General features: G+C 40.9%; 1 protein-coding gene across 1 annotated transcript in view; it reads right to left on the reverse strand.

Annotated features, from left to right (window-relative positions):
• The window catches only part of TMOD3 (tropomodulin 3), an 81,383-nt gene that overhangs the window by 4,032 nt on the left and 61,670 nt on the right, over positions 1 to 15,681 (reverse strand). Inside the window, exons 6-9 of the mRNA XM_036116629.2 lie at positions 14,152 to 14,282; positions 12,365 to 12,472; positions 3,554 to 3,697; positions 2,471 to 2,615 (exon numbers count right to left, since the gene is read on the reverse strand). Of these exons, the coding sequence (XP_035972522.1) occupies positions 2,471 to 2,615; positions 3,554 to 3,697; positions 12,365 to 12,472; positions 14,152 to 14,282 (528 nt within the window). The remainder of the gene's footprint in view (positions 1 to 2,470; positions 2,616 to 3,553; positions 3,698 to 12,364; positions 12,473 to 14,151; positions 14,283 to 15,681) is intronic.

Raw genomic sequence — 15,681 nt, forward strand, 5'->3', positions numbered from 1 at the left:
TTAAAATGCATGTCATAAAAAACACATGTAAAGGAGGTCTGTGCCAGAAGAGAGCAGACAAAAAAGGCTGGAAATGATGTGGTCAGCTGGCGTGCGGACAGTAACAGGAGATTCCGAGTTCAAGCCAATAGTGCGTGTGCGCCATGGACGCTCCCTGCTGGTCACAGCTGGAGAGATGGCGGTAGGTAGGATTGTTTCCAGGAACAGGAAACAATGAGAGGTAAGACACCAGAATCAACACTGAAGATCTGATACAGCCCCATGTGCAAGGTGAAGGAAAACTAGATGCCCCGGAGATTCTATGTTTCAAGTTTTGATCTGTGAGGTCTTTCTGGTGGCTCCCTGTCAGACTGCCCGTATGAACACAGGGTCTTGACGATTGTCGCCTTGACCTGTGTGCCGAGACTGACACGTAGGGCGGAGGGTGCTGGGAGCACACACAGCAGAAGACGGGGCCAAGAGCCAGGTCGGACTCTTCTTCCTCACTCAGTGCCTACTTGCTCCCAGCAGTTCCTTGGTTCAGCTGCTAGATGAGAGGCTCATAAATTTGGCCCTATTAACAATTCATTTTTTTAAAGATTTTATGTATTGTCAGAGAGAGCGAGAGAGAGCATGAGCAGGGGGAGCGGCAGGCAGAGGGAGAAGCAGACTCCCCACTGAGCAAGGAGCCCGATGCGGGGCTCGATCCCCATGGATCCTGGAACCATGGAACCATGACCTGAGGCGAAGGCAGACGCTTAACTGACTGAGCCCCCCAGACACCCCACCTATTTATAATTCTTTGGCAATTTCTTCCCAAAACCCACTCCACTAATAGAAGTTCTCAATACTTTATGATCAATTGCAAGTAAGTTCTAACCTCACATCCGATCTCTAGAAGAATAAAAAATAGTTTTTTTTAAGTATCATCTTAATCATGCATTCAGTGGCCAATAATGGCTCTCAGATGCCTCCCACAAACAAATCCACAGGAACTAAGTTTCTTCCCATCTCATTTTAGTGCCTTCTACCAGCACTGCCTTTTAATCTGCTGACATCACTTTTTCATTGTGTTAGCTTCCAGCAGCAAGTACTTATTGCAAGTTTACTCTGGAAGCAGCAGCCTGCAATGAGTCCCTTTTCACAATCTGCAAGCTGTCCTCAGCATATAAACAACTAGCTGGATCCCAAATGTGGGCTCCTGTCCATGCACTTCCCCTCTCATTTCACGTCTGAAACTCTGGCTTGGCTCAGGATGAAAGAGCATGATGAGGTGGAGGTCTCCAGAGGTACCCACAGAAAGCTTTTGCTTTCTCTCACTTCGGCTTCACGTCAGACCACACCTTCAACGTGGCCTCCTCATCTTCTACCACACGTGGCCATGGACACCTACTCAGCAGCACAGTGTCAACATAAAGCAGCCCAGGAAGTACTTTTCATGTGTTATCTCATCTTTTGGTATACTGTTCATTCTCGATGTAATTAGCATGACTTTGCAAATTACACTGAGAATCAACAGTACACCGAACACACCAATTTTCTAAAATGCAGGAGGCTAAAATCTTCTCTGGGAAACTAAGTCATCAAAGGACAGACAGAAAGGATTTGAACTAATACTCTTCACAGTAATTTGGGTTGAGGGAAGGAAGCTGTAACTTTTCTGCTTTAGAAACCTTTAAAGAATGCAAACTCGAATATGGCTGAAGCTTAAAAGAACTGCATCACTTTGAAGTGTTACTCCCTTTAAGAAGTCTTATTTTAATTCCTGTCTAAACACATCTTTAAAAATATTTCAATGACAAACACCAAACTTAAAAGAAGAGTCAATTATCGGAAACATGTAGAAACAAAATTACAAGCATCATATTCTTTAATTCAGCCTTGGCTGGAAAACTTATTTCAAACAAGCACAAGTTTCAGCAGTATTTTCAGTAGGAACCGGGAAAAAATGGGCAACCTCTGACCTTGACCGATGTGTGCAGCGAGAAGACGAGCTGCCCAGTAATGGCTGGGTCAGGGAGGCCGGAAAGGACAGCAGACACTTACGTGCCACACGCTATACAATTTGGATCAAAACTATAATCCATATGATATCATGTAAAAATGAATTTCTATCTAGGCCTGTTTGATAAAAAGGGTAAAAAACTTTCCTGAAATGTTGAAATCTTTACTAGCTCCAAGAGGAGACTTGTAACTGAGAACAAAATTTTTGTTCCAGGAAGCATTTATATTACGTTTCTGGTAGAAAACTGTTCGCTTAAAGCTGTGAAATGTTTGTGACAGGAAGATTTCCCCCAGGAACCCAGTAATCACTACAACTGCGCTTAAACTGAACTCTAATTCAATCAACATAAAAAGGACTGTGCAGATTTTAAAAACAAAGGCCCAAAAATCTGTGTTGAAATCTATTGTAAAAAAAAAAAAAAATCCCTCTAATACATTAGTTTAATGATATAATTCAGAAATTTGATTTGAAATGCATATGCCTTACCTAAATCATTGTTTTTTGTTATAGCGTTAGCTGCCCTGGTTCGGGGTCCCTGCTGTGTAAACTGATATCCAAATTTAAGGATGTTTGTATTTTCCTCAAGCATCTTGGCCATTTCCAATTCTACAGCTGTCCCCAACTGCTGCCTCTGGAATAATTAAAATAAAGAACAGTATTAATAAACTAGATCAAAATACTTTCAAGGTAAGTTAAGACTAAGACATTCAGGTAAATGCTGATTCTGCTGGTCTTTTTAAATTTTCCCACTTCTTACAACATACATACATAAGAGAAACAAAATTTTGAAGCTCAGTATATGTTCATATAGCATCAAAAAACTGGATTACCACAAGGAGATACCACTTCATACCCATTATTATAAGATGATTATAATTAAAAAGACAATAACAAGTTTTGGGCCAGAATGTGGAAAAATTGGGAAGCTCACACATGCTGGTACAAATGTAAAATGGTGCAGTTGCTGTGGAAAACAACTTGGCCATTCCTCAGAAAGTTAAACACAGAGTTACCACATGACCTTGCAATTCCGCTCCTAGGTATATACCCATGAGAAATGAAAATCTATGTTCATATAAAAACTTGTATATGAATGTTCATATCAGTGTTACTCCTAATACTCAAAAAGTAGAAACAACCCACATGTAATAGATTATTCAGCCATAAAAAAAGAGTAACTACGGATATATATTACAGCATGGATGAACCTACAGAATATTTTGCTAAGTGAAAGAAGGTAGACACAAAAGACCACATATTGTATCATTCCATTTATAGGCAAATGTGTAGAGACAGAAAGTAGGTAAGTGGTTGCCAGGGCTGGTGGGAGGGGTGATGAAAATGTTCTAGAATTAGTGGCCATGGCTGCACAACTCTATGAATACGCTCAAACCCAGACTCAAAATATTAAGTTAATATTCTGGACACTTCACATGTCCTCATCTCCTTTCAGGCCACCACCTTCCCAAAAGGCTCCCCCGAAGGCCCTCCCACTTGCCTCTGGAGTCCGCGGCCTCCCCACGGCGGAGTGGGCTGTGGCTTCCTCACTTACTGCTGTAGAACACTGACCTGATTGTCAATCTTGAGCTCCGCCAGGCTTTCATTATCTCTCAGAGCATCAATCAGTGCTAGAATCCCAGCTCCTGTAATAAAGTTGGACTCCATATTTAAGCTCTTCAAAGTTTTGTTCACTTTCAGCATATCTGCAAAAGCCTAGAAATTTAAAAAAATACATATTTAGAGATAAAAACTGACAGTACCTATCACATATTCTACCTGCCATAAACAAATACAATAATTAGCAGAACTGCTCTGATGCTTCTCATTAGATTGTTTTAGCTTGACACACCACCTCCCAGGCCTTACGTCTACCTATTTTTCACACATCCCCTGTCATGGTATTGAGATTTGTCACATGTAATCCTCTGTTGGTAACATTCTCTGCTGCTATTCACACTGTTATGTTCACTCATGCCCTACTCCTCCTCCTTACTCCTGGGTCTCTCACACTTTCTCTCCATTCCTGTGCAGGACTAACTTCATCAAGGTCCCTTTGGAACATCTTTTCTTACTTGGGTCCTACTGCAGCTGGGTTACTGTGTAGCCAAAATGAAGATAAATTATGGACTGATTTTCAAGGCCGAGATGGGAAGGGATGCCTAAGGCAGAAGGCCAGAAATGCTAACAGATTACCAGACCTTCAAGTCAAGTTAAAAGAAAAGGCAAGAGAGGGCAGAGATACTAGAAATAGAACTTGGGACACATATCTATACATGTGTACTTTTCATTAGTGACAACCAGCTACGTGAAACAAATCCCTTATTCATCTATCTGTATATACGTTTCTTCAAACATTACTGGTGGTCGATTATTTGATTAAGTACTGTTCTGTAGATTTAGAAATAAAACATACAAATTCCTGCCTGACGGAACTTACATTTTAGTGAGGAGATGGTAAAAAAAGAGCTATAAAGGAAGAAAATAGGGTAGACGGAGAGTGCTGGGGGCAGGGGTGGTCCGGAAAGGCCTCACCAGGAAGGTCACAATGGAGCAATGCCTCATTGGTGACATAAAACGATGTGAAATATCTTTAGGGAGAAAGTTCTAGGCAAGAGAAACAAGGAGGAAGGCCCTGCGTTAGGGGCGTGCGTGGCATGTCTGAGGAAGTAGAATGAAAGAAAGGAAGGGCAAGTAATGGAGCCTGGCTGGCACAGCTGGTTGAGCATCTGACTCTTGGTTTTAGCTCGGGTCTGATCTCGGGGTCATGAGATCAAGCCCCGCATCGGGCTCCATGCCCAGCAGGGGAGTCTGCTTGAGATTCTCTCTTTCCCTCTCCTTCTGTCCCCTCCTCTCTCTCAAATAAATATTAAAAAGAAAAGAAAAAAAAGGGGGGGGCAAGTAAAGGATTATAAGACCACTGAAAGATTGATTTTTATTATTAGTCAGACGGGGAGCTGCTGGAGGGTTCTGAGTATAGGAATGAGGTAACTAAACAAGGTTTTTTTTTTTTTTTTTTAGTCTTGAGAAGGTAATTTTATTAATTGATTTGAACTTATTCCAAGTGGCCCAGCATTTTAACATATAAAGTCAATACCCTAGAGAGCAGACTAACACAGAAATACAATTACTGCATTGTTCACAGATTTAGGTAACCATATACCTGATGTTTATTTATTTTTTAAAATTTATTATGTTAATCACCATAAAATACATCATAAAATACACCACAATCCATTGTTTTCATATAACACCCAGTGCTCCATGCAGTATGTGCCCTCCTTAATACCCATCACCGGGCTAACCCATCCTCCCACCCCCCTCCCCTCTAGAACCCTGTTTGTTTCTCAGAGTCCATAGTCTCTCATGGTTCATCTCTCCCTCCAATTCCCCCCCTCCATTTTTCCCTTCCTTCTCCTAGTGTCCTCCATGCTATTTCTTATGTTCCACAAATAAGTGAAACCATATGATAATTGACTTTCTCTGCTTGACTTATTTCACTGAGCATAATCTCCTCCAGTCCCATCCATGTTGATGTAAAAGCTGGGTATTCATCCTTTCTGATGGCTGAGTAATATTCCATCGTATATATGGACCACATCTTCTTTATCCATTCATCTGTTGAAGGGCATCTCGGCTCTTTCCACAGTTTGGCTATTGCGGACATTGCTGCTATGAACATTGGGGTGCATATGGCCCTTCTTTTCACTACATCTGTGTCTTTGGGGTAAATACCCAGTAGTGCAATTGCTGGGTCACAGGGTAGCTCTATTTTTAAATTTTTTGAGGAACCTCCACACTGTTTTCCAAAGTGGCTGTACCAACTTGCATTCCCACCAACAGTGTAAGAGGGTTCCCCTTTCTCCACAATCTCGCCAACATTTGTTATTTCTTTCCCTGTCCATTTTTGCCATTCTAACTGGTGTAAGGTGGTATCTCAACGTGGTTTTGATTTGAATTTCCCTGATGGCTAATAATAATGAACATTTTTTCATGTGTCTGTTAGCCATTTGTATGTCTTCTTCAGAGAAGTGTCTTTTCATATCTTCTGCCCACTTTTTGACTTACTTGTTTTTTGGGTGTTGAGTTTGAGAAGTTCTTTATAGATCTTGGATACCAGCCCTTTATCTGTAGTGTCATTTGCAAATATCTTCTCCCATTCTGTGGGTTGCCTCTTTGTTTTGTTGACTGTTTCCTTTGCTGTGCAGAAGTTTTTTATCTTGATGAAGTCCCAAAAACTCATTTTTGCTTTTGTTTCACTAGCTTCTCCTCTAGGATTTTGATGGATTCCTGTCTCACATTGAGGTCTTTCATCCACTTTGAGTTTATCTTTGTGAATGGTGTTAGAGAATGGTCGAGTTTCATTCTTCTGCATGTGGCTGTCCAATTTTCCCAGCACCATTTATTGAAGAGACTGTCTTTTTTCCATTGCATGTTTTTTCCTGCTTTGTCAAAGATTATTTGACCATAGAGTTGAGGGTCCATATCTGGGTTCTCTATTCTGTTCCATTGGTCTGTATGTCTGTTTTTGTGCCAGTACCATGCTGTCTTGGTGATCACAGCTTTGTAATATAGCTTGAAATCGGGGAACGTGATGCCCCCAGCTTTTTCTTTTTCAACATTTCCTTGGCGATTCGGGTCTTTTCTGATTCCATACAAATTTTAGGATTGTTTGTTCCAGCACTTTGAAAAATGTCATTGGAATTTTGAACGGGATGGCATTAAAGGTATAGATTGCTCCGAGTAGCACAGACATTTTAACAATGTTTATTCTTCTGATCCATGAGCATGGAATATTTTTCTATCTTTTTGTGTCTTCTTCAATTTCCTTCATAAGTGTTCGTAGTTCCTAGAGTATAGATCCTTTACCTCTTTGGTTAGGTTTATTCCGAGGTATCTTATGGTTTTTGGTGCTATTGTAAATGGAATCGCTTCTCTAATTTCTCTTTCTACAGTTGCGTTGTTAGTGTATAAGAAAGCAACTGATTTCTGTGCATTGATTTTGTATCCTGCCACATTACTGAATTGCTGGATGAGTTTTAGTAATTTAGGGGTGGAGTCTTTTGGGTTTTCCACATAAAGTATCATGTCGTCTGCGAAAAGAGAGTTTGACTTCTTTGCCAATCTGAATACCTTTTCTTTCTTTTTGTTGTCTGATTGCTGTTGCTAGGACTTCTAGTACTATGTTGAACAATAGTGGTGAGAGTGGGCATCCTTGACGTGTTCCTGATCTTAAGGAAAAGGCTCTCAGCTTTTCCCCATTGAGGATGATATTCGCTGTGGGTTTTTCATAGATGGATTTTATGAACTTGAGGAATGTTCCCTCTATCCCTATACTCTGAAGAGTTTTAATCAGGAAAGGATGTTGTATTTTGTCAAATGCTTTTTCTGCATCAATTGAGAGGACCCTATGGTTCTTCTCCCTCCTCTTATTAATGTGTTCTATCACACTGATTGATTTGTGAATGTTGAACCACTCTTGCATCCCGGGGATAAATCCCACTTGGTCGTGGTGGATGATCCTTTTAATGTATTGTTGGATCCTATTAGCTAGGATTTTGTTGAGGATTTTGGAATCCATATTCATCAGGGATATCGGTCTGAAATTCTCCTTTTTGATGGGGTCTTTGCCTGATTTGGGGATTAAGGTAATGCTGGCCTCATAGAATGAGTTTGGAAGTTTTCCTTCTGTTTCTATTTTTTGAAACAGCTTCAGTAAAATAGGTGTTATTTCTTCTTTGAATGTTCGGTAGAATTCCCCAGGGAATCCATCAGGCCCTGGACTCTTGTTTTTTGGGAGGTTTTTGATCACTGCTTCAATCTCATTACTGGTTATTGGCCTATTCAGGTTGTCAATTTCTTCCTATTTCAGTCTTGGCAGCTTACAGGTTTCCAGGAAGGCCTCCATTTCATCCAGATTGCTCAGTTTATTGGCATATAGTTGTTGATAATAATTTCTAATAATTGTTTCTATTTCCTTGGTGTTAGTTGTGATCTCTCCCCTTTCATTCATAATTTTATTAATTTGGGTCCTTTCTCTTTTCTTTTGGATAAGTCTGGCCAGTGGTTTATCGATCTTATTAATTCTTTCAAAGAACCAACTTCTAGTTTCGTTGATCTGATCTACTGTGTTTCTGGTTTCTAATTCATTGATCTCTGCTTTAATTTTAATTATTTCTCTTCTAATGCGTGGCTTAGGCATCGTTTGTTGCTTTTTCTCTAGTTCTTTAAGGTGTAGAGTTAGTTGGTGAATTCGGGATTTTTCTATTTTTTTGAGTGAGGCTTGGATGGCTATGTATTTCCCCCTTAGGACCGCCTTTGCAGTATCCCATAGGTTTTGGACCGATGTGTTTTCGTTCTCATTGATTTCCATGAATTGTTTAAGTTCTTCTTTGATTTCCTGGTTGACCCAAACATTCTTGAGCAGAGTGGTCTTTAGCTTCCAAGTGTTTGAATTTCTGCCAAATTTTTTCTTGTGATTGAGTTCCAGTTTTAAAGCATTGTGGTCTGAGAATATGCAGGGAATAATCTCAATCTTTTGGTATCGGTTGAGACCTGATTTGTGACCCAGTATGTGGTCTATTCTGGAGAAAGTTCCATGTGCGCTCGAGAAGAATGAGTATTCTGTTGTTTTAGGGTGGAATGTTCTGTAAGTATCTATGAGGTCCATCTGATCCAGTGTATCATTCAAAGCTCTTGTTTCCTTGTTGATTCTCTTAGATGATCTGTCCATTGCTGAGAGTGGAGTATTGAGGTCTCCTACAATTAACGTATTGTTATCAATATGACTCTTTATTTTGGTTAACAGTTGGCTTATGTAGATGGCTGCTCCCATGTTGGGGGCATAGATATTTACAATTGTTAGATCTTCTTGTTGGATAGACCCTTTAAGAATGATATAGTGTCCTTCTGTGTCTCTAATTACAGACTTTAGTTTAAAATCTAATTTGTCTGATATAAGAATTGCTACCCCAGCTTTCTTTTGAGGTCCGCTGGCATGGAAGATGGATCTCCATCCCTTCACTTTCAGTCTGGATGTATCTTTATGTTCAAAATGAGTCTCTTGTAGGCAGCATATGGATGGGTCCTGTCTTTTTATCCAATCTGCAACCCTGTGCCGTTTTATGGGAGTGTTTAGGCCATTCACATTGAGAGTGATTATTGAAAGATATGAATTAATTGTCATCATGTTGCCTGTGAAGACGTTGTTTTTATAGATTGTCCCTGTAAATTTCTGTTGTAGATCACTCTTGGGGTCTTTCTCCTTTTCTAGAACCCCCCTTAATATTTCTGGCAGGGCCGGCTTAGTGGTCACATATTCTTTCAACTTCTGCCGGTCGTGGAAGCTCTGCATCTCTCCATCCATTCTAAATGAAAGCCTTGCCGGATAAAGTATTCTTGGCTGCATGTTCTTCTCATTTAGTACCCTGAATATGGCTTGCCAGGCCTTTCTGGCTTGCCAGGTCTCTGTGGATAGGTCTGACGTTATTCTGATGTTCCTCCCTCTGTACGTAAGGAATCTCTTCCCCCTAACTGCCCTTAAGATGGTTTCCTTGGTTCTAAGATTTCCGAGTTTTACCATTACATGCCGGGGTATTGGCCTGTTTTCCTTGATCTTGGGAGGGGTCCTCTCTGCCTCTAGGACGCGAATGTTTGTTTCATTCCCCACATTAGGGAAGTTCTCAGCTACGATTTGCTCAAATACACCTTCTAGTCCTCTCTCTGTCTCCACTCCCTCCGGGATTCCAATTATTCTGACATTGGAACGCTTCATGATGTCACTTATTTCTCTGATTCTATTTTCATGGATTCTGAGTTGTTTTTCCCTGGCCTGCTCTTTTCCCTTTTTATCTATTATATTGTCTTCCAGGTCGCTTATTCACTCTTCTGCCTCAGTTACCCTAGCTGTTAGATTATCTAGATTGGATTGGATCTCATTGATAGCATTTTTAAGTTCTGCCAATTCAGCTTTCATTTCTGCCCTTAGAGACTCTATGTTGCCATTAATTGATTTCTCCATTCTAGCCACTGTCTTCACAATTGCTAGCCTGAATTCCATCTCCGACATCTTGGTTATATCTGCATCCATTTGTAAATCTGCAGCATAAGTCATAATCTCTGAGTCTTTTCTATTTTGGGGGCTCCTCCTCCTCCTAGTCATTCTGTTGATGGGTGTTTGAGGGAATGTATAGAGTCCAAATTATTGACCAGAACCCAAGCAAGATGCACCTGTTTTGTTGGGACCTTAGGGTTGCTGGCCTCTTGTTTTCCCAGCCTGTCTTCTGGGGGAGGGGCCTGCCACGCTGTTACTCAGGCAACCCTGTTTGGACGGAGTTGCCCTGCCCCCCTGTGGCGGGGGATGGGCTCAGCGGGCATCAGTTTTTGGGGCTTTTGTTCTCTGGCGCCTTTCCCTGGCGGCTTTCCGCATCTCTTCCGCGAGTCAGAGCAGAAGAGACCGTTTCCAACCCTCTGCCTCAGAGCAGAGAGACCGCAGTCTGTTCTTCAGTGAGCTCTCCAGGCCACACTGTCTCTGTTTCTGTCCGTGCTGCTATAAACTGTAGCGTCCTGGGTTGTGCGCCCCTCCGCAGCGCCCCCAGTCCTGCCTCCAGGTCGGGGCAGGTCTCTGCCCTTTGTGCTTCTAAAACTGCCAGCCGCCCCCAGTTCTCACGCACGACCCTGCCACTCCGGGTTTCCGCCCCCGGGGCTGCCCTAAAGTCCTTTCCCCGCCACTACCGGTCTGCGAGTCTGCCCTGTACGCAGCGCGCGAGGCTGTCGCTCACCGGCGGTGTAGGATCCCCACAGCCAGGCACCCTCCTGCTGCCATTTATCCTCTGATATCTGCCCACGGAATCAGGGCTCCCAGCTTTGTACCTCAAAACCAAACGCCTGCAATAGTCTGCTTGTAGAGATCCAGATCTTCTTACATCTCAGGCTGGTTTCGTGGGTGCTCAGAGTGGTCTGGTAGATATCCAGCTCAATTCCGGGGACCAGTTGAAATAGGGTCCCCTACTCCTCTGCCATCTTTCCTAGTCTCCCACTAAAATTTTTAAAAAATCACTTTTGGGGGTGCCTGGATGGCTCAGTTGGTTAAACATCCCATCTTCAGCTCGGGTCATGATCCCTGGGTCAGGTCAGGGGATTGAGCCCCACGTCACGCTCCCTGCTCAGCGGGGAGCCTGCTTCTCCCTCTGCCTCTGACCTCCCGCCTCCATCCCAGCTCGTGCTCTCTCACTCTTGATCTCAAATAAATAAGTAAATCACTTTTGATGCTATGTAAACAAGCTGGTTTGGAGGTGGGAAAGATGGACACAGGCAGCTCAGTGAGGAGGCTATTGTAAGAATACAGATGAGAGAAGATATTGGCTTAGACTGACCGGTGTGGTAGTTGAGAAAATGGTGAGAAATGGTTAGATTCTGGAATATCTGGAAGACAAGGCTGGATATACATTTAAGGTTGTGAGATAGGGAAGTCAAGGATAACTCCATTTCTTTTTGTCTTGAGCAAAGGAAAGGATGAAGTTGTCATTTAGTGAGACAGGAAAAAATGGGAGAGGAGCAGGTGTGGGGTAGAAGCCAGGAGTTTGGTTTGGGACCATATGGGATGTCTGTTAGCCAAGCAAGGGATTAAGTACGTGGACATGAGCACATAGTTCAGGAGAGGGGTATGAACTGGGAATAACAATCCTGGGAGTCCAAAGCATATACAGATAACACATAGCAATGAAACAGAGTGACATCACCTAGAAAGTGAGCATAGACAAAGAAAAGAAGACCTAGGACTGAGCCCTGGGCCATTCCAATGCTTAGCGGTTGAGAAGATGTGGAGGGACCAGAGAAGGAAGGTCTAGTGAGGAGAGAGGAGATCAAAGGGAGCGATGTCCTCAAAGCCAAGTGAAGAAAAAGGTTCATACCATGATCAAGTGGGATTTACCTCAGGAATGCAAGGTTGACTTAATATGCAAAAGTTAATCAATGTAATACACCATATTAATAAAGTACAAAAACCACATGATCATCTCAAAACACACATTAAAAGCATTTGACAAAATCCAACATGGTAGATCCATAAACGGAATCCTCTGCAGATGTTAGAAGAATGGTGTAGAACTTTATGTAGTAATATGAAAAGATCTCTAAGATATATTGTTCAGTGAAAAATTAAGTTACAAAACAGCATATATTGCATGACTTCACTAATGTTTTTTAAAATTATAGGGAAGAAATATAGGAAAAAATAAACATAAAAGAGTAAATAATGTATTGCCTAATAGTGAGCTAAACATCAATTGAAAAGAGAGTAAATATTGATCATTAAATCGGCTGAGCCACCTCTGTAACATACCATAGTCACAATTTCACTATTATCAGTAGCAGCTTACTTACAACAGCGACAGGGTCATTGCTTCGCGTGGCTGCAAGACTGAAATATTTCACGTGCGTGTTGGTTTCCAAAGCTTTTGCAAAATCTTTTAGGGTTGGAACTGGGATATTCTTGGAAGACAATCATGTGAAATATGACATTTTAGTTTTCAGGAAATTCGGTCCATTAGTCAAATATATTCATACTTACTTTTTTTCATTATTAAAAAGACTCAGAAATTATATAAATAAAACATTTAGTCTACAAAGGAAAACAAACAGCCTCCTTCCTATCTATTTGATTTCTCTATTATGGTACATTTGCACAAACTGCTGACCTAGAGGAGAGTATAAACCATCATTTCTCTAGCATTTTGATTAAAGAAACTTTCATTATTCTACACTTAACTATTTGGATTATAAGACGTCAACACCTGGGTATTCAAAATGGATCCTCTTTTCTACAAAGGGAGAGATGTCACTTAGTTTAAGCTGTAATAAGAGAGATTAACCCTACACTACCTGAAATGTGGAAAGATATAGTTCTAGAAGGCACTAATTTCTCCCTTTAGTACCAAGACTACAATTCCCTGTAGCCTGGTTATTTTCAGATCATTACCTGTTGATTTAGATATGTGAGTACTGAATTTTTTAAAATCAAAATTAGTGATCAACTAGGAATGTTAGCTTTTTCCAAGGCTTGCTTTCTTCAGCTCATAGGAAGGAACACCTGCTAAAGGAGCACAGAGGTCTTATTCCCTAGGTTCTTATAATTCCCAGATGCTCTCTCAGCCCTCGATTCAGACAAATAAAGATTTAAAATGAGGAATTCTTAAAAATAAAATAAATGAGGAATCTTAATGCAGCTATTATACAATAACCAATACTCAAGAGATAATCTGAATTTACTCTTTGATAATTAATCATCCCTATGCCCTCCTAACTCATTTCTTCTTTACTCCAAGGAAGCATTGCATTTTTTAAAACTCAAGATCCCAGAAAGCCCACTACTAGGTGTTTACTCCAGAGAAATGAAAACATATGTTCACATGTTCATATGTGTTTAATGGCTTTATTATAATCACTCCAAACCAGAGGGAATCCATATGTCTATCAAGTGGTGAATAGATAAACAAATTGCAGATCTATACAGCAGAATACTACTCAACAAACCACTGACATATACAACCACACAGATGAATTATGCTAAGTGAAAGAAGCCAGACTCAAAACGTTCATACTATATGATTCCATTTATAGGACATTCTGGAGAGGGCAAATGAGGGAAAGAAAACAGATACGAGTGGTCAGGGGCTAGAGCTGGGGGCAGAGAATGACAACAAAGGGGACTGACATGTTCCACATCTATGGTGGTGGTTGTACAACTTCTGCATTGGCCAAAACTCATTGAACTGTACACTGAACAGGCAGAATTTCAGTAGGTAGCAGAATCTGGTTCAATACAAGGAATACCTCAAGAAACCCGATTAAAAAAAAACAAAAACAAAAACAAAAACAAAAAACCCAAAAGACTAAATGCTCTTAGAATTAGGCAGTACTTTGGAAGCCAGAGAGATTTATGCTAACAGTCTGTAGGGTTTACATTTCCATATGATACTTTTTAAAAACGAGTCAGAAAAATATTATACTTCAATTTCTAAAATATAAAGGAATCTAAGCATACTGTTAGGGGCAAAAACTTTACCTTTAAGTAGAAATATAGAATCACACTTTATCAAAACTGCCCAACTCTCATCCTAGATCTAACTTACTTAAAGCAAGTCAAAACTTTGTTTGCTTAGCACACGTACCTTTATATTATTCAAATTAACTTCAACAAGACGAACATCATTTTCTTTAATTCTCTTTAAACTCTCTTCAACATTGGTTGGATTTGGTGGCTCATCAAATACTGGAAGAATCTTTTCACCTTTTACCACATCTGTAGTAACAAACGAAAAGAGCAAGAGTCTCACTGGCTGATACTATTACAGTGAATGCATATATGAACTTGATAATGCAAAGAACACACATGTACATGCACGTTCAATACAACTAACCAGAAAGTTTTCCCCCACAATTTCTAAAAGATCCTTTACATGTTAACACACATTTAAAGCACTCAAATAAAATGTTATCCTCTCGTATCATTTTCTCTTAGATTTAACTAGTAATTACTGTAAAGGCAATACGAATCACAGACTTAAAGAAACACAGCCTCAGTGAGAAGAATAAGGTGATGAAGGACACGTGACTTCTTTCTCTTATGGGGAGTACTATGCCTGGGAAAAAGGGGAGGATGTGTAGGAATAGGGAAGGGGGAGTCAGACAAGAAATGGTACAAAGAAGAGCTACCGAGACAGAAATCCCCCAAATTACTGCCCTTCTTCACTCCTATCCCCCAATCCTTCACCATATATACCATATCCATACACACGGCCAAAATACAACTAAGCAAAGCTGAAAGAGGACCCAAGAGCCTTGAATCCCCTAATGAGATGTAAGTACACTTTGATGTGTACGTGAAGGTCTATGAACACATGTAACAGGCAAACTTTAATGGATAAATTTTCTGGGGAGAACACCTAAGCATCAGATTCATGTCAAATGACCAGAAAAAGTTAAGAGCAACTGACAGAAAGATTGACAGGGTCACTGTCTGGCTCAGTTGTTCCCTCCTACTCTCCTCTAGCTTTTAGGAGCAAAACTCATCTTAAGATGAAGTATATTGGGGGTGCCTGGGTGGCTCAGTCAGTTAAGCATCTGTCTTCAGCTCAGGTCATGATCCCAGAGTCCTGGGATCAAGTTCTGCATCGGGCTCCCTGCTCAGCGGGGAATCTGCTTCTCCCTCTCCCTCTGCTCTTGCTCTCTCTCCCACGGTCTCTCTCTCAAATAAGTAAAATCTTAAAAAAAAAAAAAAAGTCAAAGTATACTGAATAGATTCCCTCTAAGAGTACCTTGTTCTTTTCAAATTTATCACGAGGAGATCAATTTAGACAATGGCCTGAAAATTATTTTCCTGAGGAATGTGGAAAGATTGGGATATATTCAGCCTGGACGTATATATTAAAAGAAAGTATGCTGGGTGCCTGGGTGGCTCAGTCGTTAAGCGTCTGCCTTCGGCTCAGGTCATGATCCCAGGGTCCTGGGATCGAGTCCCACATCGGGCCTGCCTGGCAGGAAGCCTGTTTCTCCCTCTCCCACTCCCCTTGCTTGTGTTCCTGCTCTCGCTATCTCTGCCTCTTTCAATTAAATAAATAAAATCTTTAAAAAAAAAAAAAAAAAAGAAAGAAAGTATGTTCATTGTTTTCAGATTTACCCTGTAGAAGAAGAGAGATATT

The sequence above is a fragment of the Halichoerus grypus genome, chromosome 8, assembly GCF_964656455.1.
Source record: "Halichoerus grypus chromosome 8, mHalGry1.hap1.1, whole genome shotgun sequence".
In the NCBI taxonomy this organism is placed as follows: Eukaryota; Metazoa; Chordata; class Mammalia; order Carnivora; family Phocidae; genus Halichoerus; species Halichoerus grypus.